This window comes from Xiphophorus maculatus, chromosome 11 (genome assembly GCF_002775205.1).
Source record: "Xiphophorus maculatus strain JP 163 A chromosome 11, X_maculatus-5.0-male, whole genome shotgun sequence".
In the NCBI taxonomy this organism is placed as follows: domain Eukaryota; kingdom Metazoa; phylum Chordata; class Actinopteri; order Cyprinodontiformes; family Poeciliidae; genus Xiphophorus; species Xiphophorus maculatus.
In genome coordinates, this window is record NC_036453.1 from 890041 (window position 1) to 917905 (window position 27865).

At 40.2% G+C, this 27865-nt stretch overlaps 2 protein-coding genes across 26 annotated transcripts in view; both read right to left on the bottom strand.

Annotated features, from left to right (window-relative positions):
* Positions 1–5765, bottom strand: part of LOC102232640 (voltage-dependent N-type calcium channel subunit alpha-1B-like) — a 76557-nt gene extending 70792 nt beyond the window's left edge. For all 22 annotated transcript variants that reach the window (XR_002753435.1, XR_002753434.1, XM_023341711.1 and 19 more), the window contains exons 1-3: positions 4831–5765; positions 2036–2141; positions 186–325 (exon numbers count right to left, since the gene is read on the bottom strand). Coding sequence is in view for 20 of the 22 variants with exons in the window: in XM_023341711.1 (XP_023197479.1) it covers positions 186–325; positions 2036–2141; positions 4831–5090 (506 nt within the window). In the remaining 2 variants the exon portion in view is untranslated. The remainder of the gene's footprint in view (positions 1–185; positions 326–2035; positions 2142–4830) is intronic.
* A 218-nt stretch (positions 5766–5983) lies between these two features.
* On the bottom strand, positions 5984–26923 carry LOC102232377 (histone-lysine N-methyltransferase EHMT1-like). Of its 4 annotated transcripts, none has more exons than XM_014471862.2 (23): positions 26867–26923; positions 25488–25870; positions 25062–25188; positions 24167–24249; positions 23355–23565; positions 23140–23276; positions 20663–20806; positions 20048–20346; positions 19875–19943; positions 19699–19787; positions 19293–19399; positions 18503–18625; positions 17297–17398; positions 17082–17186; positions 15714–15868; positions 14064–14231; positions 13446–13590; positions 13279–13356; positions 10425–10540; positions 9487–9573; positions 9307–9385; positions 7982–8157; positions 5984–7911 (listed from the first exon to the last, which is right to left on the bottom strand). In XM_014471862.2, the coding sequence occupies exons 1-23, from the start codon at positions 26919–26921 to the stop codon at positions 7815–7817; spliced, it is 3135 nt and encodes a 1044-aa protein (XP_014327348.2). In that variant the 5' UTR covers positions 26922–26923; the 3' UTR covers positions 5984–7814. The 4 variants fall into 4 exon arrangements, 3 of the variants coding, with proteins under 3 accessions (XP_014327348.2, XP_023197835.1, XP_023197836.1); XM_023342067.1 differs by having other exon boundaries at positions 19875–19970; XM_023342068.1 differs by lacking the exon at positions 26867–26923 and having other exon boundaries at positions 5985–7911; positions 19875–19970; positions 25488–25904.
* Between the last annotated feature and the right edge of the window lie 942 nt (positions 26924–27865).

Genomic DNA, 27865 nt, shown 5'->3' on the forward strand with positions numbered 1-27865 from the left:
AATACCATCTTATTCAGACCGGAAGAAAACATCCTTTCATCTGGAACAGCTCGGCTTTACCAATCATTACAAAGGCAACACACACCCATACACAGAGCAAAGCTGCCCCTCCCCTCGTTAATCACTGCTGCCCATCAGCACTGTCAGTTACCAGCTGTGGAAGCCATTAGGCCAGTGCTACTTACCCTGTTAGGACCACCACAAAGTCCATTACATTCCAGCCATTACGTAGGTAGGAGCCTTTGTGAAAAGCAAAACCCAAGGCAATGATCTTGATGCCTGCCTCAAAGCAAAATATTCCAATAAAGTAGGGCTCTGTGTCATCCTGGAATGGAAACAAGTAGAATTGGAGTTAGTAAACTACAGATGTTATCTTTAACAAGCGCACATTCTAGAATCTGTTTATCTTCCACTTTCAGTAGCACAAAACTCATCAGAACATGTGCTATAGTTAGAAAAATGAAACTTGGCGCATTGACATAGTCCCAGTATTTCAGAACTTTACACAATGTTTGGGTGTTAAAGTGCTGTACTAAAGATTTTATCAAAACATTCATTTTGGGTTTTCCAAGGTCTGGTAAAAACCAGCCCCTTGTTGAGAAACAACTGTTTCCTGGAGGTGTGGACTCTCTTGAGGTTTTAAATCTTATCCAATTGCTAACGTTTGCCTATCATATGTGAAATCCACCAGTTTGATGCTAGAAAGCTTATCAGAAACTGTCTGTGCTGTAAACAACCACCCTCCACTAAGAGAGAAGAGCCGGTCTGAATGAGGCGTCTGTTGATGTTAGATCAATATTTGGAAACGTGGCCAACATGGACTGAATGACTTCAGTCACTTCCTCTGCTGCCATTACCAAAACTACAAGTAGACTACAATTCTAGAACAGCACAGAAAATTCACATCATCATTCCCAGCTTCTTCTGCTTGCTGATTGGATGGGTAGATAATCTTCCGGAGACAATCCGTGTGGAGGGGAAAAAGGCAAAACTTTTCTTCAAGCAGAGTTCAACAGGAAGGCTAGGCTAGGTACAGATACAGGGAACTTGTTATTCCAGCACTAACCTGACTCTTTACAGACAATGACATTGAGTGGTTTTAGTATTAGTCTTATATTTAGAAGACTAAAAGAAAAACTAACTCAGGAATGTACAAGTTGAAGCAACAGGCTGTTGGTCTGAGAGGGTCTGACCTCAACAAAATCTCAAGAGTTGGTGCAAAGGGAAAAGAGTTTCTGTCATGGAACTGGTTCTACGCTGGTGGAAACAGGAAGAACTAGTTCTGATTAGCACCAGAACCAGTTTGAGGGAAACCTTTCACACTGGATCTCTTGTAACTCTCTTTGCAATTGAGACCAGTGGTGCCATTTTGACTTTAAAATTGCAAAGTTCTCATTTAAGGTATTGGAAATAATACCTTAAATAAGTATTATTAAACTTCCACCAGTTTAATAAATTTGTCGTTGAAAGAAAAATAAAGAAACATTTAAATTTTGTATCAGATATTGAGTTTGAATACCCATTAAAGCTGTCCTTTTACATCTACTTGAGAAGCAGAAGCAGAAACACAACATCCTCTGTTTTTGTCTCCACAATGTTTGCTCGTCTAAATTATTTTGTATGAGAACTGATGGAAAGAAACAATCTGATATCAGGCCTTTAACCCATCCTGCTGAGGGACAGTCGGTGCTATCACTGTGATCTACTGTTCATCAGCTCTTTGACTGCACAGGAGGGCTCACAGCACTAGCCTCTTTAGTGGAAAGCTTTAAGCAGGGGGCTGTCGGGGGGGATTAGGGTACAGCAGGGGTAGCCTGACATAACGGCACACAGGGGAGATCAGAAGCAGCTCTGCAGGGTTCAGCTTCACCTGCAGCGTGACGCTGCTGGTGAGACTAGGAACGAGGATCCCTGGCAGTGAACGAACTTGCAGACAGACACCAAGCTAACAAAACAAAAACAGGGGTCTAAACAAGTGGACCTGATCCACTTAGAGAAGTTTTGCGTGCTGCAATGGGAGAAGTGTAATACTCACCAAACGTTCTGACAGAGGGGTTTTGTCCAAAGCTGGCAGGTGTTGCTCCAAGGCCAGAACGATGCAGTTTGCTATGATGGTGGCCAGGATCATGTATTCAAACGGAGTGAGAGTGTTAAGGAAGTTTGGTGAAAGGATGAGCTAACATCACACAGCTGGAAATGATCTCTCTACAGCTGAAGCTACGACACATTCAACTAGCACATCACTTTCAATTAGCTTCTAAAAGGGAGGTTTTGGTTCAGTTTCTCACTACCAAGAAAGGTAACAACAAGATGAGTCAACAAACGGCTGCTGTAAGAAGCAACATGTGTTCACCTGCATCACATGGCAACAGCGTTATTTCAGCATCCTCTCTGGATTACCAGCTAAACTATTTATATCTTGGCATTATGATGTAAATCCACTAACATCATTGTGTCAAATATCTAATTCATCTTTTCCATTTCATTTATAAGTCAGCTTCCACCTTCAGTCTGTTGGTTTAAATTCCTCTGACAAAGCAGAAATCTGGGAGTGACCATGAATTGATAACTACATCACATTTATCATAAATACAACACATTGCCCTCTAAAAAAACATTGCCAGAATTAGATGACTCGTCTAATTCAAGATTCAGATAAATTTATTTATGCCTTATTTATGCCTCTTGCTGTGGCAAGAGTCCTGACCAAAACAAAGAGAGATCAGCATCAGTCCAGTTCTCAGGTCATTGCTGGCTACCTTTTATTCAAAGAATAGAATTTAAAATCTCACTAATGGTTTACAAAGCATTTACTAATAAAATCCCAGACAACGTTTCTGATCTTCTACAACACTATCAACTATTAAGACCTTTAAGATCATTTGAATCAAACCAAAGAGTCACAGCTACACATGCTGGAGAAGCTTTCAGTTTTTATGCACCAAAAATAGGAGTGCTCCCACCTTGAGCTCTTTTAAAACGAGGTTAAAATGTTTTTATTTGCTGTTGCCTATGCTTAAGCAAATTTTTTACTTTATTTTAATTTTAAACTTGCTTAATCCTTGTATGCTTGATGTGTTTCTCTTAAAGTATGTTGGTTTTACCTTCTATGTACAAACACTTTGAGTTGCCTTTGGCTGAAAGGTGCTAAATAAAGTTACCTTTCCTCCACCATTACCATCTTCACACTGAATTGAACCCAAACGTCTGTGGCATATCAGATTGATATTGGTGTTGAATACATTAAGCATTTCCCAATAGCCCCTTATCATATATTTTGACTACAAAAACTTTTTCAGGTTATAGTGGCATAAAAATATGCAAACAGATCCAGTCTTAGAATCTGGATTTTCACAAGAGAAGCAATAAGTTACATAATCTGGAAGTTCAGTGGGAATCAGCCCAGAGGAAATCTTAGCCACCAACCTGATGTCCACTGAGCAGGATGACCAAGATGCTGCACTGCATCCTTTTGTAGCCAGTGATTCGGGTAGAAACAGCCACAGAAACTGTTTGCAAATATGAAAATCTAGGTGAACCAGAGACAGATGTACAATTTACAAATAAAAACTATAAAAAATAACAAATGAACTCTGTACTGACAGCGTTAGTTAGTAGTAGAGGGATCGTATGAGTATTTGAAGGCACAGCAGTGTCTGTCAGGAAGATGCCGTTGCTCACTATGTAACTTTAGTAAGCTGTGTTGACTGCGCGTCACTGTATTGCTTCCCCTGATGCCTTTTGACTGGAATCCACTCTGAAGGAAGCAGCAGCATCTGGCACCTACTCAATGTTTTGCTCGGTCTGGTAAGCGTTGAAAACGTATGAAAACCTCGTGAATTTTACATCACTGGACCAGAATGCAATGTGAACCCAAAGCAATGGTGGACACTATTGTTCAAAATTAGAGAAGGACGGACTGACAGACAGACATCTACATTGTCTTTAATCTTAGAGCAAGATCCACAACCTCAATAAAAATGAATCAAAAGTCCTTCCACTACATTGTTTTCACTTCCTCATTTCACAAGGGGGAGTTATAATGTCAGATTGGGCTGGGGTTGCTTTAGATCACTTCCCCCCATCATTAATGATTAAATAATCGTTTTTGAAAACTGTCTTTTGGATTGACCTATATTGACAGAGTCTGACAGCAGAATTTATTTGAGGAAAATCAAATCAAAAAGGGGGGAAGCACTCCTTCGCAGCACTGGAAATGATCAATCATTCTTTCAGTGGGATTTGAAGCCTGATTGTTGGATCACAGCAGATAGCAGCTACTCCATGTCAGCAGCAGCTTGTTCAGACAGCCTGAATGAATCCTGTGAGTGCAGCTTGTTTGTTTGAGTCACACCCATGAGGAGAGCTGCTGTTTGAAGGCAGCCAGCAGCTCCTGCCCAGAGGGACCGAGATCCTCCAGCCTCACCAAGAAACTCACCAAACACCAGCCTTTATCCTCCGTTCTGAAGCCAAGCCCAGTTCATAAATTTATGTTTCATGAAACATCAAAGACAATCAAAACTAACAACACACCTTCACAGAATAAAACACTGCAGCACAGGCTGGCTTCCAGAACGGCCCGTCCTGATGGACTGAGACTGTTTGATCGTTAAAAGGTGATGTGAATAATATGCGCAGAAATGTTAACAGCAGCTGTATTTTTGTGGCAGAAAGCCAACTAACCCCCCAGCAGCAGCAGCTACCTGTTCCTTTATAATTTATAGTGAATAAGGCTGCAGACATCATGAGACCTAACTATAAAATGCTCCTGATAAGTATGTTTCTGACTGAGGTCTGCGCAGTGATCCGCGCTGTGCACAGTAAGGATATGGCCATTCTGTGATCTTTTTGGCATATTTCCGGATGATATTATCCTCGCTAAAGATAAACAGGGAGCGGTTGACGGTGAGGCAGTTCTGTTTGACTGGAATGGGGTTGTAAATAGCCATGGTCCTGGCTCTCTGAGCCATGGTCTGTTTGTACATCCTCTGCCCCCCCGGAGGCCCCGGCTGCCGGTTGGCCCCTCTGGCTGGCCCCGCGGGGCCGCTGCCTCTGAAGCGGCTGGACGCATCGTCTTCAAAACGAGCCATTCTGAGACTGCGAAAATCTGGCTGGAGACACCGACACTGACAGAACAGGAATGGAGATGAAGCATCACAGCAGAGCCTGCTGCACCGTCCCCCGGCAGGTCCTCACTGACAGAGTCAGCAAGAAGATCCAGCAAAACAACGAGAGTGGCTCCTCAGGGTCGCTCCGACAGCTCCTGGCCTCCGCGGCTCCCCATGCCGCCGGCAGCTCCGAGGTGAATTTGTTGCTCAAAGTTCAGCGGCTGCCCCTCCATGGTGCATCATTTTCCTGGGTGTTGCTCCTCCGACTGCCCGCCCCGCTCCTCAGAGGCGACAGATCCATCCATCCAGTGAAAACAACTTCCCAGCTGTTTGACTGCAGAGACGGGCTTCAGTCAGTCTGTGATCCCTAGCCTGAGAAGAACGCCCAGAAACAGCCGCATTTCCTCCTCCGGGAGGCTCCAGTCCGCGCCGAGTTGAATGAGGAGCGCGTTTCTTGGAGCTGCCGCTCCCCACGGAGGCTGAAAAAACACGCCGCCTTCAGATGATCCGTCTTCCGCAGAGAAATCACGGCTCGGTCGCTCGATTCCACGAAACCTCCTTTAAGAAGAGTGTAGACTCCACTTTCCCCAGCGCCGCTCATTCATCCCCCCATGTGGCTGACAGACGCCAGCCAGTGGCTCCACCTGGACCGGCCCTGTTTCCATGGCAACAAGGGAGGGAGCGAGCCACATCGTATAAAAACACATCCCATCAACTGTCAGAATAAGAGCTGTTCCTTTTTGTTTACTTATATTTTCATTCTTGAGTTTAATGAAATAAATAGAATGAATCTAAATGAAAAGCATGTCACACATGCTGGATTTATGAATCCAACCCCTGCATTCATAAATCATTGAGTCATAAATGAGTCAAGCTTACAACTTTATTTTCCAACAACAAATGAACACATTAGGAAAATAATCCCACATTATATAAAGTGATGCTGGTAAGAACAGCTGGTTGACAGGAGAATAACAGCCCGGCAACAGAAAGGTCAAGGATTTGATGAGGTTGTAAAAGGTTCTGCTTTTAGGACACATCCGGTTCCTGTGGGCAAACTACATTTTAAAACCTCTTATACTGCATGTGGCCATCCTGTTTCCTTAGCAGCAATGAATTACATTTATGAGCAAATCAACAAAAAAAATAGTTAACCCCTTAATGCCTCAATTCATATCCAGTTGTGCAGAAAACTGCATTGCAAATTGAACAGTTTACCAACCTGTAGAGTCAGTTTAAGATTTGGGCATTTAAGGAACGAAACCAACGGATCAATCTCAGGTGTTTAAAACAAACAAGCTGGACGTTCTGGAGTGGCCGACTTAAAAAGGCCTCCTGACAGACTGGACAGTTTTACAAGGAACAGTGGAGCCATAAAGAGACCACACACTCTCCATGTTGTGACTGCAGCCAAAGGTGGATATGGACTTAAAGGGGTGAATATTTATGCAATCACATATTTTATGTCAAACATTTGTCTTTTTTATATATAGAAATCAGTTTTAAATTTGACAACAAAAAAAACAAATCATAATTGATTTGTAAAAGTCATAAAGTGTTTGAGGCAGGAGACATAATCCTTTTACCAGAGGTGGGAATAACTACTGCTCCTCTAATTCTCTGAATTTTATTTTATTTTTTTAAAAAGACAAATCATTGGAGGGATCAGTAAACAGTAAACACAGTGGAAACATCAGGATTGTTTTTATTGCAGTCAGAAAAAGAGAAATATCTGACTTTTTTCCTCAAGGTAACAATATGACAACTATTTATAAAAATGAAAATGAATTTAGTTTAGCTCTTCTCTACCTTGTTTGGGTTCACTACACTACTCTTTCACCTCAGACTTCTGCTACATTTCTCACCAGTCCCTTCATTGTTCATGTTAAACAGCTTCAGACAGAACAAAATCAGCTGCAGTCACATGAGTAACATCCAGACCTTTGGAAATGACCAGACTCAGAATATCTCCTTTGTTAGAAGTTGATCTACAATGTTTCAGAGTCCTTCTGCTTAAAAGCTGAAATCTCCCACAATAAAAATGCAGTTATAATCAAAATAAATTACAGTCAGCAGTTTTGGAAAGTCAGTATAAAAACATGACACATATTTTAAAAACTTCACAACAACAAGGCCTTGAACAAGTTAAAATTTCCCTGGTACTTTCTTACATATTGATGACTCATTCGACATTTGACGTGTTTAGCCAATGTATTCAAATCAAAAGTTCTGAAGCACATGCACATCTAAAAATGTTAAGACACCAAGGACCAAGGCTTGATAACTCCTGCTCAGAGACTTTCACAGTAGACGGCAGGTGACAGTTTCATCGTTTTAACATTGATGCCTGAAGACAAAAACAGTGTGTTGTACAAAAAATGTTTTAAAAAAAATTATGTTTCACTGCAAGTTAAATGAAGCACAAAGAGCAATAAAGTAGAAACACAAAAATCATATTTATCAATAAGATAAATGTAAAAGGACAATTACAAGAACTTTAGTGCAAACCAGAATACAACTTCACTATAGGAAGAAAACACACTCAGCACAATTGAGTGGTCTGTGCTGAGATGGACTTTATGGACAGGGAACTAAGACGAATCCTAAAAACATCAACTCATTTTCCAAGCCAAACCAAGGACGGTCCATGATTCTGTAGTTCTCACTGCTCCATCATTTGCTGATGGAGGTGAAATGGATCAGCTTCTATCTGCCTGCAGCTGAGTGATGGCACTGGGGAGAACCACACAGGCAGCTGAAGAACTTGCTTTTCACCCTCCAGTAGTTGTCGCCATAGTCAATCCTAGAGACAAAATGATTATTATCCAAGAATACCAGAGAGAGCCGAGGAAAGGATTTTAGCAGAAACTCACCCGATCTGTTCTCCAGCTTTGATGGGTCTACTTGAGAAGAAGGCTATTCTTGGGAAGCGCTGGTCTTGGTGCACGGTGAACACCCTCACAGCTATCAGGTTGGGCTCACACATATGGTTGATGAAGCGGCCGATGTTGCCGTAGAGCCTGGCATCGATGCAGTATGGCTCCCCTACCTGAATAAGACCATGACCCAACAGCATCACAGTCACATGACTTTTCTTGTTCTAAATGGAGAATTATTGTGGAGAGTGGTGTTCTCTAGACAAAGAACTGCAAAACAACGGACAAACATTACGTTGGTCTGATCTGTAAAAAGGTCAGCTCTAGAGCTGTTATGGTCATAACACATGCTAACCCTGTGACCACTCTGAGGAGGACAGGCAGCTTTGCTACATGATTGTCTACTTCAACCACTTTCCAGTCTCAGTTCTGGAAATGGAAGTTTCTCTTGGGTAATACCTGATGTAATTCCTCATTTGCATTAATAGGAAATGTTCAATCACACTTTGATAATCAATCAATCAATCAATGGATCTGGTTAAACTTTTTTGAGCTTTATATGTTATGGTGTTATTCCCTCATCAAAAACATGCCTGGAGTGTTGCCTTGAACCTTTCATGCATGTCTGAGAAATCGTATAATCTCCATGACAACCATTCAGCTGTGCCTTAACACCTGCTCTCACAGAGCACCACCTGCTTGGGTCTAGCGCCGCCTTCCAGGCCTCTGCCTCACAGAGCAGCTCTCCCCACTCGGCTCCTTCAGACTAGCCAGCAGCAATTAGCAAACACCTGATGGAACTGATGAGCTCACTATTGGACTTCTCAGTGAAACGCTGGTAGAAACATTGTTAAAGGGTTAATAGAGGAGAGATGTTGTAATGACTTCCTGAAGGCAGAGTTTCAGAGAGACCAGGAGTTTTTAAAAGCCCAATTTCAAGGCGTTACATTACAAAGGGAGTTCTTTTAAATGATATTTGATCCATGCAGCATTTTTAGAACAACTGAAGGTTACATAGTTACTTGGTTAAGCTACGAAAGCAACACGGGTCATCTTATGTTTTTACTTCAGAAAAAAAGTTACACACACCTCAGTTCACCATTGGTTAGAAACAGATTATTCTTTTATGTTCTGAATTATAAAAACTTATATTAGGGCATGCACATTTGTTCTTTCACTCTAACCCTTTATAGTGGAAGGAGCATGGTTCCACTAGAAAATATTATGCTGTAGACAAAAGATGCATGGAAGCAGGAAATGTTTCCAGGGTTCAGCATCCCTAATGTGTGGGCTTCCTATCAACATGTCTGCATGTAGTTCACCTTATTGTCCAAGGTGAAGAGGAAAGAGTCGTTCTCTCTCTTGTCAGCCTCAGAATTACTGATGATCTCGCCAACGTACCTGTTAAAGTATCCAGAAGCAGAGCTTAGCATGCTGCAGCATTGTGTGTTAGCAGTATAGTAATGGATTTAATTATGTCTCTTCTGTCAGCGTCTCCTCACTCGCAAATGAATGTTCCTTGTGGGACGTCTTGAACGGTCCTCACTCCCCAGCCCATCTTCTCTGTCTTGTAGAGCTTCAGGCGGATTCTGGAACAAACAACATCAACACACTTCATGTCATCATGTTGGTGGAAGGGAAGCGGATATCAGGATTCTAATCTGCCTCGTCACTCGGTCAAAGCTTTCAATCTGTTTTCTTTTTAAAGTAACATACCTGATCTTTGTAAATCATACAAAAATACCACAGCACAAAAACACAACTGTTCCTGCACACAACTGCTTGTGAACTAAGTTTTTTGTTATTTAAAAGTTTTATTCAAATGAAACAAGAATTTGTGTCTTATTTACGAAAACTACCCACAAAAACTCTAACAGACAGAAGCCCTTTGTTGTCCTGGCTTGTTCGCTTTGTGACCTGTCAATTTGAAGAGGGTGAAAAGTGTTGAAATAAATAATTATTTGAATGTGTGATTAATAAATTAAATTTGAAAACAAAAAAAATTGTACGCAACATAATTAATTATACGTGCCACAAATAAAATAGTAATCTCATTTCATTTCACAATAAAATGAATTATTTCACAATCTGATGAATTATTTCATGTTCCTCTGCTGCAGCACATAATAAATTGATTTAATCTGTCAGCGGGAGGAGCTGAGACTGAGCCTGATCCTCTGTTTTGAACAGATGTGGAGGATCTGCAGGAAGCTGACTGGAGATATTTTGCACCTGGTTGAACAAGCAGGAGTCACTCACTGGATTATGTGACTGAAAAAAAGAAAAAACCTTCCGGAAGTTTTTTCTGCTCCTTAGAAACATATCAAACATTTCCGAAGAACTCAGTCAACATGCATTTCAAACACCAGGATGGAGGCAAACTACACTGAGCTGTTAGGGAATTCTAGATGCAGCAGATGTTCTGAGAGGACGGTCCCACCTGAGTCCGTTCTGCACCACACGGTTCCGACATGTCCTCCAGCAGGAGCAGGCATGGTTACACTCAAACAGCACAGGAGGCTCCCACTGACAGAAGTCCAGAGGCAGCCGACCCTCCTGTAAAAACACACAATACTTACTACAGGTGACTGAAAGGAAGCTAAATTAATATGTGCATTTTCACAGTGGAATCACACGTTCAGTTGATTTATAAACCTGGGTTATGACTTCTGGATAAAAAACTTGCAATAATATCTCATGTATGAGGAAAAATTATAATTTTCAGGTTATTCAATATAAAATATTCCACTGAGTTCACTACGTAGCTCAAAGAATGCATAAAATGGGTCTAGTTTAGTCTGAATTATGTGGAAACACTTTACAAAATAATTAAGATAAATATTTTCATGCTTTATAGCTTTAGCCATTAAAAAAAAATTCCTATAAATTGGAAAACGAGGACCGCTGCCTGTCTGACACTTCAGACAATTTTACTCACTGAACACATTTCAATGGAAAATTATCTTTATATAATAGATTTTATATGATTTTCACTTCAAAAACATGACTGTCAGGTTAATTGGTTTCTCTAAATTCTCACTAGGTGTGAGTGTGTGTGTGTGTGTGTATGGTTGTGTGTTCTGTCTGTCTGTGTGTTGCCCTGCGACAGTTTGTTGGAGACAGGCACCAGCACCCCTCCTGACCCACTAGGGACAAAGGTGTACAGAAAATGGATGGATGGATGATTTTAACTTAAATTATAAATAACATAAATTCATCTATTATGATTATTATTATTTTGCCCTTCCTTTATTCTCTCTCTTCCTTCTCCTTTTTCATTTTTCTTTTCTCATCCCATGTAATTACTGTATAAAATCTAACAACCTACACTTAGTAGAAATAACTTTTTAACTCTATTACTGATCCGTCGTATGTTTATATTTTCATATGTTTAAATCTATCAGATAAAAGAGCTGTGCTGCGCTGCAGGACAAACCAAACATCTGGACCATTGGTGTTGAGAATCAACATTCTGGAAAACCAGAAACGTTGTACCAACCTCACATGGTGGCCTCACAATTGTTGGCTTATGTCATCATTAATAATTGTAATCAATATTTTATTGATCAAATTATCAATACAATTATTTTTGTTTAATAGAAGCACCAACTGTAGTAACTCTGAGTAAGCCAAACTCAGTCTCTCAAGAAGAAATGAATTCAGAAAGCAGCAGAAGAAACTCCTCACAGAACAAGGTCTGATCACCGACACGCTGATTTCTAATCAAGTCCAAAGAGTTTATTGAGAAAATGGACCAACTTTACAGCTGAATTATTCTGAAAATAATCTCATTTTTAAATGATTGAATAATAGAATGGAAATCAAAACAGTTTAAAGAACAAACTATGACCAAACAAAATGGAATGTTGAAAATGAATTAAAAAAACTAACTAACCACCAAATTAGACACGAAAAAGTAAAAATCTGAATCTTAAAGGCAGCACCACAGTGTTGTAGAACAGAGAAACTCCATCCTTTGGAGAAGAAGGAGGAAGACGAAAGCAAAAGAGGAGGAAGGTTAACATGAAGATGAGACAAAGGAAACATGGTCCAAGGTCTTGTATGACCACAAAGTAGATATGAACAGAAAAATCAAGAACACAAGATGAACAGGAGGGAGAAAGAAAGAAGAGATTGGTCAAGAGAGAGCTAATGAATTCTAGAAGTGCTGAAGTCAATTATTTTCAACCAGAGAATCACTGACATGTGAAAAAATTAAAATGGCAGAGCAAAAACAAAGCATAAGAAGAGACAGCATGTAGCCAGCACAACATTAAGCAAGCATGCAACTTACAATACCCTTATTTTAAACACCTAACTCATCCCAGATAATGGAACGTTATCACTTTGAGTCGATTATCAGGTGGATTCAAAATTCAAAAATCCAAAAATTGATGGAACAAAATAAAAAAAGAAACTCATTCTCTTCAGGCAGGTGTAAGGTCGGCTGGCGCCCCAGCTTGTGTTTCACAGCAGAACCTCAGGTACTTTGGGTTGGAAGAACTGAGGAAAGTATCGTTCTTGTTGAGGAATGGAGAGGGTGCCACAGCAGGCCTCCAGAGGCAGATCCATCAAGAGACTTTCAGCAAGTTGGAGGAAAAACATTCAGAGTTCTTTTGACTCCAAAGAGGATGCTTAAGGATTCAGGTCTTGCTTTTGTAGTTCTTATCTGATCAGCTTTGAGTTTTATTGCAGGGGGGAGTTTGGCAAAGACGTCTTCAGCAAGAAGAATGACGTCTCCAACAGTGGTGTCTCCAGCACAAGAAATGCTTAGAAATTAGATCTGATCAGGTCGTGAATAAATGGATCCCGACGTTTGACTCGAGGTAAATTTAAACCGAATTCAGGACATTTCTAGTAAATTAACAATTATGTTTAAAGACAACTTTCCATGGGTACCCTAATGTTTTTTCTGAATCTTTATTACATGGTGATACTTTTAAAAACACTTTATTATTATTATTCTATGTTTGCAAAAATATAACAAGTTTATGTCAAATTCTGAGCTGCATCAAAAGGGAAATTACTGTTGAAGGAAAAATTAAACAAATACTTTTTTTCCCTAGGATTATATAAATATTTATATTTATAGATAAAAGATCATTTTTGTGATCTTTCTGCATTGTAGGCTCAGAATAGATGTAGCGAGACAAACTGCCCTCACAAATCCCATCAGCTAATATGTTAAAACAAAAAGAAAATACAGAAATTGTTTTTCCTCATCTGCAAATAGTAGAAAACAGCAACACTTTTGATATCGGGGACATCAGGTGTGTGTGTGTGTTTGCACTTACACTGTCATACCAACAGCGCAGACTGAGCTGGCCACACATGCAGGAGCTGGATGAGCAGTCATCTGTACAGCTGCAGTGCTTAGTGACAAAATACATTCATAGCCATGAGGAGCTCCACAAGCAGTCAGCCATAAGCTTAGACTTCACAGGTAGAGATCTAGACTCACCTGGAGATGGGTGATGTCCTTGTCTAGGTTCAGTGATGAGCTGAGGCAGCTGTCTGGTATATATTTAAAGTTATCAGGACATGGCTCACTGTCAACACCATTAACACAGCTGATAGGGACCGCCTCATATCCCCGGGATATGTCCCTACATGAAGAAAAGAAATGTTGGACCTTGTTAACATCTGAGAGGTAAAATAAAACAATTCAGGAATCGGTTTCACAAAGGTTCCCTATTCTCAAAAACTACAGATATTTTCCTAAGCTGCACGGACAGCTAAGGCACATAGCATAAAGAGACGTCTAATTGGCTAAGTGGGGTGAAATCAATAAACAGTCAATAGCGATCTCATGCTAGTAACCTGGCTCAGCAAAAAGGAAGGAAGGAAGTGGAAACCTGGTTGTGCAAAAAGGAAGTTCTACTATCATCTTTCAAGCTCAAATAATATGCTTCTAGTTTTCTACTAGAAAACCCAAAGAAAAACTACTGAATAAGAAACAAAATAATAAGGCTTGGAAATCTTCAATGTTGGGAAATATATTAACCTCATTGTCAAACTTTCTGGGCTTAGAAATTCAAGCCAATTTAGGTCTTGTTATGGATTCAGGTTTGGTGTCTACCTGCTGAGCTGCCTCTCTCCTTGACAGTCCCGTTCTCTCCTGGCATCAGTGAGTCTTTTGTTGGTGTTGAGAGCCGTCCACACTTTGGAGCCGCTCACACTCAGGGCCAACGCTGTGTCACCTTCCTTGTTTTTCTGAGAAACATCCGCCCCATGACACAAAAACAACCTGCAGTCCGTAAAATAAAAGTCATGTTGTAACTCTGGTGGCTCTCATACACTGTAAATGCTGCAGTACTTATTTGGCTCTCATACACTGTAAATGCTGCAGTACTTATTTCCTTTTCTCTTCAAGAACAAAATGAACCTTTCTATGTCTCTGTTATACACATATACACACATGAAAATGTGTGTAGATTTTATAAATATGATTATAAAATGTTATCTTTGGACATGATAATCCTAAGAGCCTTCTTGATGTCATCAGAACATCACTCCTCTATCAACCCTTCAACCTTTTTACCAGCATTTCACTGAGAAGTAGCTCATATAATGAGCTCAGCAGATCTGCAATTCCACCAGGTGTTTGCTGATTGCTGCTGGCTAGTCTGAAGGAGCTGGGTAGGGGAGGATGCTCTGTGAAGCAAAAGCTCGGAGGCTCCAAGGAAGAACTGCATCTTAAAGCTAGGTCTACTGAGGCGTTCTCCACAGCTGAATGGTTGTTATGGAGATTAAAGAATTTCTCAAACATGTGTGAAAGAATCAAGACAAGTATGTTTCTGATGAGGAAATAACATCATAACATGATGTAAAACTCTAAAGAGTCGATTCCACATAATACTGACCCTTTAAGAAATGCAACATAAAGCTTAAAGGAGACTTCCCAATTAATGAAACCGTAAACCTGACGCTCTCAGTATTTCCCCCCTACAGTCCACAAAACAAACTAAAACTATAACAGATCCTCTTGATAAAATTAAACTGTTTACTTCAAAGATAAAAATGATAGATGTAACTTGTCCACAAATACAATAAAGAGCAAAAGAGTAAAAACTGTGACTCCACTCCAACATCCAGGGTTTCCCCAAAAAACTTTCTAAGCCCGGTGCTCGGGGTGCTAGGGCAGTCATCCAGCCAGCTGCCATGTTTTTGATTTAAAATATGTTTAAAGTTGACAGGAAATGTGAAATTATCACTTGATAGTCAGGCGTTATTGGACGACTGGAAGATTAATGCCTAAACACCAACTATAAAGTCTTAAAAAAAGAAATAATAAAAAAAAAATTACATAAATAAACAATGCTAAGCCTGGTGGGGACACAAGTAAAGCCTGGTGGTCCGAATAAACTTAAATTATCATAAGAGATATAAACTTAATTTATCCTAAAGGTCTGAATGAACTAAAACTGAATTTAGGCTTCTACAAGTATTATAAAATAAGTAAAAAAAATAAGTAAAGTATATCAATTTAATACAAAATACTTTTTTGTGTTTCAAATGTAAGACAATTTGATATTTTATGTGATGTTTGGTAACCATAGGAGCATTTCTGTATTTACTTAATTGTATGATTTCCTTGAAAGTGAGAGAGAGCTCCTCAGACACGGTCCAGACACAGACCACAGTCCTTAACAACGTCACCACTGATCCTTTCACACCTATGAAGAGCTACGGAATCTAGCAGACATTTGTCTGTAGGCTACACACTCACATAACACACTGTAGGTGATTCTCTCTGGCAGCGATGTGAAGTGGCGTGTCACCGTGAATGCTGATGGCGTTCAGGTCGCACCCAGCCTCCAGCAGTGCCTGGGCGACGTCGTCGCAGCCTGACAGAGCCGCCCAGTGCAGACAGACGTTTTCCTCCTGCACAAAGCCCAAGCTAGACGTCAGCATGGCAAAGTTCACAAATGTAACACTGTTGCTAACCAGTACACTAGACTGGGATCCTCAAATCCAGGCCTTGTCCAGCAGGTTTTAGATGTATCTCTGCTTCAACACATCTGAGTCAAATAACGTGGTCATTAGCAGGACTCTGGAGAGCTTGACTGCACTGAGGAAATAATTCAGATATTTGATTGAAGTGTGTGTAACCAGGGACACATCTAAAAGTTGCAGGACACCGGCCATGGAGGTTTGGATTTGAGAACCACTGCACCAGCTGAACTCCGCAGACAAACTTTCACCCTCAACCAAAACTGGTTTGAAATGACTCCATGTGTCCCACAGAGACAGTGAGTGTCACTGCTGTTCTTATGGCAGGTGACACTGATTAACCTCCTATCTGTTCCAGGATGAATACAGTCAAGGCTTGTACCACAACTGCTGTAAAAACAAGCGCTTTGATTCCATCTAGTGGTCACACTGTGAACAATGCCTGCTTCATGTAAGCACAAATGTACACCAGGTTGACTTCATTAAAACTAGCTGATAAACTCAGTAAATTGTCTGATTCTTAACTTGGTTGTACAATTGTTAAAATATATAAAGACTTACTAATGTCTTCCACAACTGATATATAAGAATAGGTGATGTGTGACCATAACTCTAAGCATTTTGTTCTGATTTGGGTTCTGAAGCTTTTCAGCAACATTATTCAACTAAGGATTGGGCAGATTTTATATCATTAATTAGTAATATATATAATTAGGGGAAAATTGTAGAAATAGTAAATTATGTGCATTTATTTGCATTATATGACACTGAATAAAGAAATAATTTCAGCTTATGAAAAAATAAAAAAAAATACTTCAGCATTACTGTGGAAGATAAAGGTTGCTGACCCCTGGCATTAGCATACCAGGGGTCATACTCAGGTCACCATTAGCAGTACTTGTGCATTGTTTTCTGTCATCATTGACTGACATAGATGCATAATGCACAATAAGTAAATACATTTACATTAATTAAATGTAGTTAAATTACATTTACTCCAAAACACCTGTGCACCAGTGTTGTAGTACCTAACATGTCAACATTAAATGCCAGTTTGCAACATCTCTCTATAAGGAGCCTTGCAGAAAGTCCTTACAAGGGACTCTGCTAACACTAACACATTAGTGGTGTGTTAGTGACTCACCTTGTCTCTGATGTTGACATCAGCTCCTTTCCTCAGAAACAGATGCACCAGTTCTTTGTGCTTGTGTTCGATTGCCCAGGTGATGGCCGTCCACCCCCCATTATCCTGAACAGACAGAAGCTAATAAACTCATGTCAAGATTTTTCACACACACACACACACGTGTATGTATGTGATCCCAGTGCTTAGTATATGAAGATTATATGCATTTTTACCTGACAGTTGATGTATTTGGATGCCTTGTTAAGCAGATGATCGACAACATCATAATGTCCCAGTTTAGCAGCCAGATGCAGGCAGGTGAAACCCATGATGTCCTGGGATAACATTATAATTCACATTGAACAAAACAACATGGATGCCGTCATGGTCTGAAAGACTCTTTGTTGTATTTGTTTCTAGCCTTCCTCACTTAAAACTATGTGTTACGTCAGACGGGACCTACTGAAATATGATCATCTGTTTGAAAATGTTTGCTGTCTAATCTTGTCTTTTACAAACGATCTTTCAGTATTAAATACTCTTAGGCTCATTTAATCATATCAGTTTTCAGCCAGATTTGGAAAACAACTAATTTATATCTTTCAGTAATCACTGATAAACACACACACACACACACACACCTTTTCCATATACCCTTCACATGCTTACCTCAGTTTAACTGCACCTTTGTTCATACAAAGCAAAAAATACAAGAACACTAATATTAGAACCTAGGTCAGTTCTTCTGCAGGAGTTTGCTGGAGTTAAGAGAAGATGCATGGTAGACTAGAGCACACACATTAAGAACACTAAGCTAAAACATAGATGGAGCAAGAAATGTGAATTATGGGAGAGGACTGTGTTCACTGGGGTTCTCATGGCACATAAAGATGTAGTAATCAGAGTTTCGTGGTCAGAACACCTTCAGTGATTTAATAGGCCGTCTGCAGCTCTAGGTGATGATGCTCTAAAAGAAACTCATCTTAACTGTCCCCAGTAGTTGGCACTTCCTGACTTTAGCACTATGTTAAAACAGAATATTTCTGAAAAACTAAACACCCTGTTGCTTTGTGGAGTTAAATGGTAAAAATTAGGTTTTAGCCTCTTTGTTTCTTTTTTAGTGATTATATGGAAACAACAAAAATGAAAATTAGAAAATCTGAACAAACAAATATGTTTTTGCCACCATAAAAAAAAACATGTCTCACATGTGGTTGGAAAAAGGCTTTGATGCAAAGCTGTCTTATTAGGAGGGGGATTTTTCTAGACTATAATTTTCCATAAGACATATTCAAATGCTCTAAATGTTCACATGAACACGAGTTGAAAACAACAGCAGACAGAGTTCAGAATAAATAAACTGAAGAGGCAGAGTGTAATACAAGTACACAACAGATGAAGACGGCAAGCAGGCAGTAAGTGGGTGCCCAATGTCCAACCTTGTGGCCAACTGTAGCTCCGGCTCTGACCAGGTACTTCACTGTGTCCAGATGGTTGTTTTCGCAGGCTGCCATGAGAGGTGTTCTGTGCTCCTCATCGAACATCTCCAGGTTGGCCCCAGCCTTTAACCACACAGGGACACAAAATCCATCATCATCTCTCCCAGAGAGGCAACAGCTCTGGGTTCTCAGACCTCAACAGTTATGGACTCAGGAAAGTTTTATGCAACATAAAACTCCCAACATGATCTGGGAGTAGTTTAAAAAGCATTAAAAACTTTACAAAATATAATTCTAAGCATTTTGCGATAGAATTAGGCAGTGGTTAGGAAAGAGATTCTATAATAAATTTGAATAGAAATATCGGCTTTATGGCAGCCATAAAGTAATAAAAGGATGTAATAAATAGCTTTGAGAATCCAGGATCCTCTGTATTTGGAAACCTGCTGCTCAACATCGCCCTCTGGTGGTAGGATCTGCTGTAACGTCATCAGTGAGGGAATAATGAGAGACAAAGTGGGTCACTTTGACCTCAGTCGGAAAGGCTGGAGAAAACTCTGAACTTTCTCCAGTATCTAATTAAATTAACTTTAAACCACAGTAGCTCTGTTGTGAAGTGTTAAACTGGATCTGGAAACAGAACTTACTAAGCCTGGATTACAGACAAACCAGTGCCAAAATACAACAGAGGAGTTTTCCTGATGGGTAAGACATAATTTTAAGACTTCTCATATTTCTTCCTTTAGAGATCCACCAGTTTGGTTCTGCATTGAGGCCTGTTTTATTTTACCTGGACCAGCATGTGGCAGATCTCCTGGTGACCCTCAGCAGCTGCTGCATGAAGAGCGGTGCGCTTGTGGTGTCCCTCCATCAAGAAGTTTGGGTCCTTTCCATCAACTGCAGAAAACTATCTTTAGGCTTACATGGACGTTTCAAAGCATATACTGCTGATTAAAGTAAATAATAACCACTGGTACAAAGTAACACCTAAGGATCTGTGCAGACAGTCTGGCTTATGGGAAAGTGTAAATGTGAACTTATAATAGCACCTGCTCATGAATTATCAAAAACTATCCTAAGCCAAGCAGGAAGTTGAAGTGTTCCATATAAGAACTGTTCCACTCCTGTATTATAATATTTCTAAATATTTAGGAAACGTAAGGTGCCAAAGTGGATGTGTAGCAAACTGGATTTACCAAGAAGCTGAATGACCATCTGTAGGTCTCCTTGCTTTGCCGAGACGTAAAGCTGCCTGGCAGGACCCTTCGCTTTCTTCCGTTTTAAGCTAAAAGAAAAACAAAGTCTTGAACAATCATTCATGCAAAAGCAGAACCTGTAAGGTCTTCATTTTAGCATTTCTTTGCAATCTTACTTCTCGTCATCCAGTGACATGAGGATGGTCTCCAGTGACTCTTTACGATGTACAGCTTCTCCCTTGAATCTTGAACAACAAACATTAGCTCTGGGTCTGTGTTGTAAAAGAGTGGAACAGCCCTTTAAATGACTCATTCTGTATATCCTAGACATTATAAAGGACAACGTTACCTCATCTGGCTCTCCTCCCTACTCTTCTGTGGCTGACTGCTCTTCTTCGCCCTAAGGATCTGAGGTACAGCGGGGGAAGTTGGAACAGAAGGCAGAGTGGCGACAGCAGGAAGTAAAGGTCCAGGGTTTGATCTGGGTATGGAGGGTGACAGATCTGGCTTTGGGAACATGACCTCTGTTGCCCCACTGGCGTCCTCTCCGCAGTGGGGGCAAAACCTACGCTCGTTCAGGATGGAGGCACAGTCCCGGTGGAAGCGGTGGGAAATGCTGCTGTACGGCCGGCACTCCATGAAGGAACCCTGAGAAGCAAGCAGAAACCATGGAAACGTGGTCAAGTTTTAATCTCCAATTACTTCAGGTTTTCATACTTGTTGGGACATGCTAGACATTTCATTAACTTCTAATCATGGGTTAGTTGTGTCTACCTTATGAACATGTCTGATAGGAATGTGATCTTGGGGTGAACCACTGAGGCTTTGATGGCAGAGAAAAATTATAGCAGGTCTTCAAGTCAGCAGCTTACTATCAGTAGATTTATTTGTAATATGGTCTGCTACTTTCATAAAATAATGAGAAACATTTATTTATAAACTAGCAAGTTTTATTTCTTCCTACCAGCCTGCAGAACAGCCCACAGCCAGGGCAGCACTGATGCTTGACCATGCCGGCTCGGTGGTCCTCGCACAAAACCAGCAGGTGGACGGTGTTGGAGGGTCGCATTAACTCTGGCTTCACCACCGGCCTCTGGCAGCGACTCACCTGGGAAGAAACAATTAAACAACAGGTCTGCAGCACAACAGCATCATGTGACTTCCAGCGAGCTGTAACCTTTACATGGAGCTGTGACTTCTTATTCCTAGGATTCCACCTGTCAGGAGAGGAATGACTAGTTCAAGGTATTCAGATGAACAAGTTCTCTCCAGATTCTGGGATGTGGTATTTTTGTAAAGAAACAATTCATCCACAAAGCTGACTGTGCTGTTTGATTTTTACCTACAGAGTGCAATTCTGTAAATATGACAAATATTCTACATGTACCACATTTTCCTCCATGAAACCACTCACTACAGCTTTTGATTAAAAACTCTGACTCTGACTCCAGTTGGTCCTATGTTACTCACATAAATCAAATCAACTGCAAAGAAACATGGAGTTCTCTCACACACTGACGGCATACTCATCTGCAGATTTAAACCAAATGAAAGTTCTTTGCAGCAACAAATCTAAACACTTTTCTGAGCCGCAGTGGATCAGTGAGAAACACTTGATATGTAAAACCTTTAAAACAATATCCATTCATCCATCCATCCTTTTTCTATACACCCTTGTCTCTAGTGGGTCAGGAGGGTTGCTGGTGTCTATCTCCAGCTAACGTTCCGAGCGAGAGGCGGGGTCATCCTGGACAGGTCGCCAGTCTGTCGCAGGGCAACACAGAAACAGACAGGACACACAACCATGCACACACACTCACACCTAGGGAGAATTTAGAGAGACCACTTAACAATTTGTTTTCAGAAAACTTTTTTTTTTTCTGAAACATGTTTCAGAAAAACATTTTAAAAAATAGCTGATGGTCTATTTATCTAGAACCACTTAAAATTTAAAGGAGCAGTATCATGTGTTTTCCAGGCACATAGTGCCATTTTATGGCTCAGTCCAGTAACTATGTTACCTTCAGTTGTTAAATGCTGTACATATTAAACATGACTTAAACAAAATTGGATTCTGACTATTTGAAATTGGGATTCTGCTCTTTCCAACACTCCCACTTTCTGCATCATAATGTTTCTCTATTAAGCAGTGTACAACCGTTCTTGGGAGTGTTGGACAGAGAAGAAGCTCTTATGAGCTCAGCAGACTCACAGTTCCACCAGGTATTTGCTAATTGCTGCTGCTGCTAGTCTGAAGGAGCTCTTCTTCAGCTTGCTCTTCCTGGGGGAGTTGCGGGGTAATGCTGATCTGTGGGCGGAAGCTCAGCTTGCAGCCTGGAGCTCTGGGGAGGAATGGTGCTGTGTGACAGCAGGTGCTCAAGCACCCCTAAATGGTTGCCACAGGAGATTAAAGGATTCCTCAAAAAATGCATGAAAGAATCAAAGCCACACTCCAGGTATGTTTTTGATGAAGGAATACCGGCTAGAAAAGCAAAGTATAGATGATAAAAATTGTTATAGCAAAGTAAAACGAACTGTTCTGAGCTTTATAAGTTGATAAAAGGTTTGATTGAACCTATCTGTATCCATCCATTTCCCCGAGGTATAAACATGAGGTGACAGATGCCTGCTTCTTTTAAGCACTGGCAACCAGCCTTGACTAGGACCCAAAGTCATATGAAAAATAAAACTGTTAGAGGCCCGAAGCATAAAGTGGCTTTGTAGGGTCACCAAGTCTCCATAAAAATGATTAAATCAGGGACTTTTTCTGTATGCAAGTTACTTATAAGAAGACCCAAGTCAAAATTATTTACCTACTACAAAAATGCAAAACATATATTTATGCATAAATATATATGAGAGTTCTTTATTTGTCTCATTATATATGAAAGTGATACGTTTTTGCCTTCTTACTTGGTCCAGGTCCCCTACTCATTTTTATTCTCTTTCTAAAGTTTAAGAGAAAAACTGAAGGCTAAAAACTGGAGGTACCTCACTATCTAGACACTTAGCACTGTTATTTGTGCATTCTTAGGGACCAAGGTGTCCAAGTCCTTTCTTCTTTTTTATAATAATCACAGTAAGCAAACAACTAAAGGAAACATTACCACCACCAACTGGTAAGGGTTCTCTGTATATCAATCAAGTGACAGGATGATCTCTATTTTTCTTTAATGTCATGCAGTGTACCCACACTACCTCTGCAATCGACTGGTATATCGCAATCGACGTATTGAGCATCCCTGCATTAGATTATCTAACTGTTAGTTTGAGAGTTATCTATATGAATCCCACCATCACAAATGTAAACAGGTGGAACCATATGTTTGGCTCGCATGAGCCCAAGATTGGACTTTCCAGCAACAGATGGGATTTTAGTGAAACAAGCAACGAATGGCCATTTAGAATTATTGGATTTTAGTTTATGTGTTTTATTGTTACCATTCCATCTGAGCTCTCCAGGGCCATGCAGGTCTGACTGCGGGTAGAAAAGCTCCCTCCGCTGCTGGGAGTCTCCATACGACAACAGCACAGCGGTAGCTCCTCTGCCAGGTCTGTTTCCTTCTCCTCAGCCTCTCCTGCAGCGCCACAGAACATTATCAGCTCACTAAAGTTCAGGGCGTGAGGCTCATTCCAGAAAACCATTCAGTGTCTACCTGAAAGAAAAGGGGAGAGTAGCTCTTCCTGAGCTTTCAGGTCCAGACAGTCCAGAGCCAGCTCTGTGTATTCAACATGGCCGTCTTCTAAAGATATTTTCCTCTTCTCTGCAGCCGTCTGTTCTCCAGCGTTTACAGTCCTGGGCTCTGTTACTGACTTGTCAGATGCAGCAGACAAATTCTTCTTCACACCTGCTTTTGGCTTTTCTTTCTATGGGAAAACAGAAATGAAACTCATTCATCTAATCACCGTCCAATCAAACTACAGTTAGTAAAACAAAACACGGCATCCTGAAAGAAAAAGACCTGCATCAACTTCATATCAACACACAAGCAACTCCCCAAGTATTTAAGATATTTAACTCTGTTTTCTTACATTTAATTTGAAGAAAACCCAATTAACTGTCCACCAATGATTATTAAGTAACATCCCCATAAATAATGAAACAAAATCATTTTCTCCTGTCTGAATGAGACACTATATTCCTTCAGATGTCAGGACATCAAACATTACGGTATATAGTTTTGATTCTATATGTTCCAGCACACATCAGCAGCATCCGACTATGTTAAATAAACACACCCATGCTATTTCCTATCCAACAGCTCTCTCTGGCCCAGTCTGCTGAGCTGTGTGTGTTTTAAGGTAAAATGCAGTTCTATTCAGAAGCATTAACACTTCAGATAAAGCTGCCCAAGCCTGGAGTCCAGAGCTCTCAGCGGCCTCAGCGTGTTAAAGGAGGCAAGTAAGGCGTGTTAATCCACACAACGGTGCTGCCTATGTCCCCTTAGTTAGCAACAAGTAGACCTGCCTTCTCCAATCGTTTAACTGCCTTTGCTTTCTTCTTTGGGACAAGGCTGTATGTTCCCATCCTCCTCTTCTTCTTCTTCACAGCTAGAAGAACAAATATACAATTTTGCAAAGTCTGGCATTATTATTTTTTAGAAAAACAAAACAACAACTGCACCAGTTTCATTTTATGACAGAATGTGTAGATACTGTCTATATGTAGATACTACGTTAAAACATTACAGAGCAAATCCTGTTTGCAATGAGGTCAAAATGTGAAACACACTGCAGCAGTTTCCAACACTTTTTGGTTGGGAAACAGAACCAAAAAATTCCAATTATAAAAAGACCCATCTTTTTTAATATTTCCACGATTGCTTGTTGTTATAACTGTTGTTGTTTTAGATCTTATTATTGTTCAGTGTCTTCAAAAGCGCTTTATAAATAAAATGTATTTATCACTAAAAGAAGTGGTGACCTGTCCAGGGTCACCCCGCCTCTCACCCTGGAGACCAGCACCCCTCCTGACTCCAATGGGATAAGGGTGTAAGAAAAATAATTAATGGATGAATGAATGAATGAATGAATGGATAATCACCATAAGATGATTTTTCCCTAAACTTATTGAAAGATAAAAAAAATGCTAAAATCAAACTCTGTATATTTGTGGCCTGTAGGAATTCTGTACTTACATTTACCCCCTGCTGCTCACCATCTCTCACTATGAAGTGAATTCTGTCTGTTTATTTCTGAGCAGCAAAATTTTCAATCAGCAGTCCCTATTTATTCTTATCCATAGCTACCTAAGAACATACTCTGCATGCAGCAGTCTGAAATAAACACTCTTGAGAAAAAAACAAACAAACAAAAAAAAAAACTGCAAACTTTCTAAGTCGCAGACAAACGGATCAACTAACCCATCTGAGCTTTGACCGCGGTGGACACACCCCTCCCTTTGGCTGTGTGGTTTTGCTCAGCAGTAGATGCTGGTTGAGATGACATAGAGTCCTTAGCAACAGGCTTTTGTGTCTTTTGGCCAGAAGTCTAAGAGAAAACAGGCAAGACCTTCCATTAAATGAATGAGAGAAATAAGGCAAGAACAAATGGACTTGCAGTTATTTTCTATAATACCACTGTGAAGTGGTGTGTGTGTGTATATATATATATATATATATATATACATATATATATATATATATATATATATATATATATATATATATATATATATATATATACATATATATATATATATATATACTGTATATGTATATGTATATATGTATATATACACACTAATTCACAGTTGCATACTTTTAAAGATCGCAGTAACAATGTCTTGCCTTGCTAAGAGAACCTGACTGCTGTGCCTTTTCCACTTGCTGAGCCTGTGCTGAACATGCAGATAGAATCAGCTGCTCTGACTTTTCAGCAGTAGCAGCTGGAGGAAACCGTTCTCCAACAGCTTCAGCAGTCAGTCGTCCAGCTGCGGCCAGAAATAGGCTGCTACGAGCTGGAGGTGCTTTCCCCATAGCTGTGCCCACAGGTTTTCTCTGCAAAGCAGCATCATTATTGATTATGGGTGACATGTGGAAAGGAGTCACTGTGAAACCAGTCCTTTGATTGCTTTTAGCTTCTTGTCCTTTAGTAGCTTTGGGTGTTCTAGAAGCAGGATTAGAGGATCCCGCTGGTCCAGGGGACACATGGTTTCTGTCGAGCTCCATTGCTGTGAAGAGAAAGCACATTTATTCTATTCAACAGTGTAGTTGGTGTCGGACATGACAGGTCACAGACAATAATCTATTTCAAGGAGAAAGAAATGAATCAATCAAAATAAAAATTATCACTTGTAGATGATCATTTTTATTTTTTTCTTAGATTTACAGCAAACATACATTCACGCATATTACATTTTAATTAGTGGGTCAGCACTGTGAAATATGACCATTAAATAAACAGCATGTCTAAAGCACATCATTTACTTTATTCATTTCTTTGGGACTTACAGTAATCTGATCGGAATCATTTTTAGTGGGGTCGAAAATTACAACTTATATAACATAACTTATATGTGGCAGACATTATCATCTAGAAAAACTATATTAATATTAAAATTATTGCTCTTTTTGAGGATGGTCGGTATCGCTCGGGAAATTCTAGCGGTACCAATACAGACCCTGTTTTCACCAGTTTATCATTTTTGTACCGATACTAATTTCTGTTCATTCGCCCCGTTAGTTGCACATTTAACCCAGCGATAACTTAAGCAGCCCCACATATCGCTGCGGCCCCTGTTTCACAAAAGACTAGTCAATGCAAAGGATGAGATGCAGGAGTCACAAGTTTGAAAGAGGCAACCAAACAATGGCTGCCATCTTTGTTTTGATTCAGTAGGAAGCAGGGGAGAAACTTCGGGAAGCGGTTAACAAATAACCTTGTTATATTGAAAGAGTTGGTTTTCCATCCGTACAGCGAGAGGACCAGAACGGCCTCTGTTGCTACTTTAAAAACTCGCAGTGTTTTTAAACCGCTTCTTTCTAAAACACTAAACAATGTGCGCTTCGCTCCGTAAAGGCATGCAGAGAGGAACCAGGAGAAACTCTGGCTGAAGGGGCTCTACTCTAAGCAGAAGTCCCCGGTAGAAAACTACAAAAAAAAGTAGATAAAACACATCAGCAGCTGTTAAACATGAAAAGTTCAAGCAGCAAAAGTTCCAACTTACCGAAGAGAGAAGCAGCGCTGGGCCCACACCAGGTATGGAATGCCTGAAGGGTCATAATTCGCGCAATTTCCCCAGAAAATCTTGGGCAGAATATTTATGCATGCTTTTTCTTTGTACAAAGAAAACCTGAAATTGGCATATGGTTTAACTCTAAAACTATATTGTGGGTGTGTTTTTTTTGTTGGAACACTCCTAGTAAGTGTTCCATCAGAGTCTTTGTTGAAGACTTTATATTATTAATAGGCAAATTGCATACCCACAGCTATACATTTTCCAAGCTAAAACCCAGGTTTATTGCTTTCTTGACCATGCAACTTTGTATTTGTCTTCTTCACAGTGCTGTACCAATGGAAAAACCTCAATGTTTATAACACTTTGTGCAATCTTTACAGCAAAGGATACAGGTGGAGGCCTCAACAATCGCCTGGATCTATGACTTCCTCACAAACAGACCATATTTTGTGAGACTGAAGAACTGTGTGTCTAACCAGGTGGTCAACAACACACGAGCTCCACAGGGGACTGTACTCTCACCATTTCTTTTCACTTTCTGCACTTCAGACTTCCAGCACAAGTCAGACTTCTGTCATGTACAGAAATACTCAGATGACTCTGTAGTTGTCAGGTGTATCAGAAATGGACAAGAGGCTGAGTACAGGGAGCTGGTGGACCTCTTTATGGCATGGTGTGGAAATAATCATCTCATTTTGAATGTAAACAAAAGAGATGGTTGTTTATTTTCAGGAGAAAAGGGTTAGATCAAAACTTATTTCCAACATGGGAGAAGAAGTGGAGGTGGTTGAGGAATATAAATACCTCTGTGTTCGCCTGGACAACAGACTGGAGACGCAACAGTGAAGTCATTTATTAGAACCATAGAGCAGACTGTACTTCTTGAGGAAGCTAAGATCTTTCAAGGTTTGTAAAATGCTGCAGACTATCTATATTCTAGCACAATATCTTAAGTCTGTTGTTGAGAGCGTCATCTCTTCTGCTGTC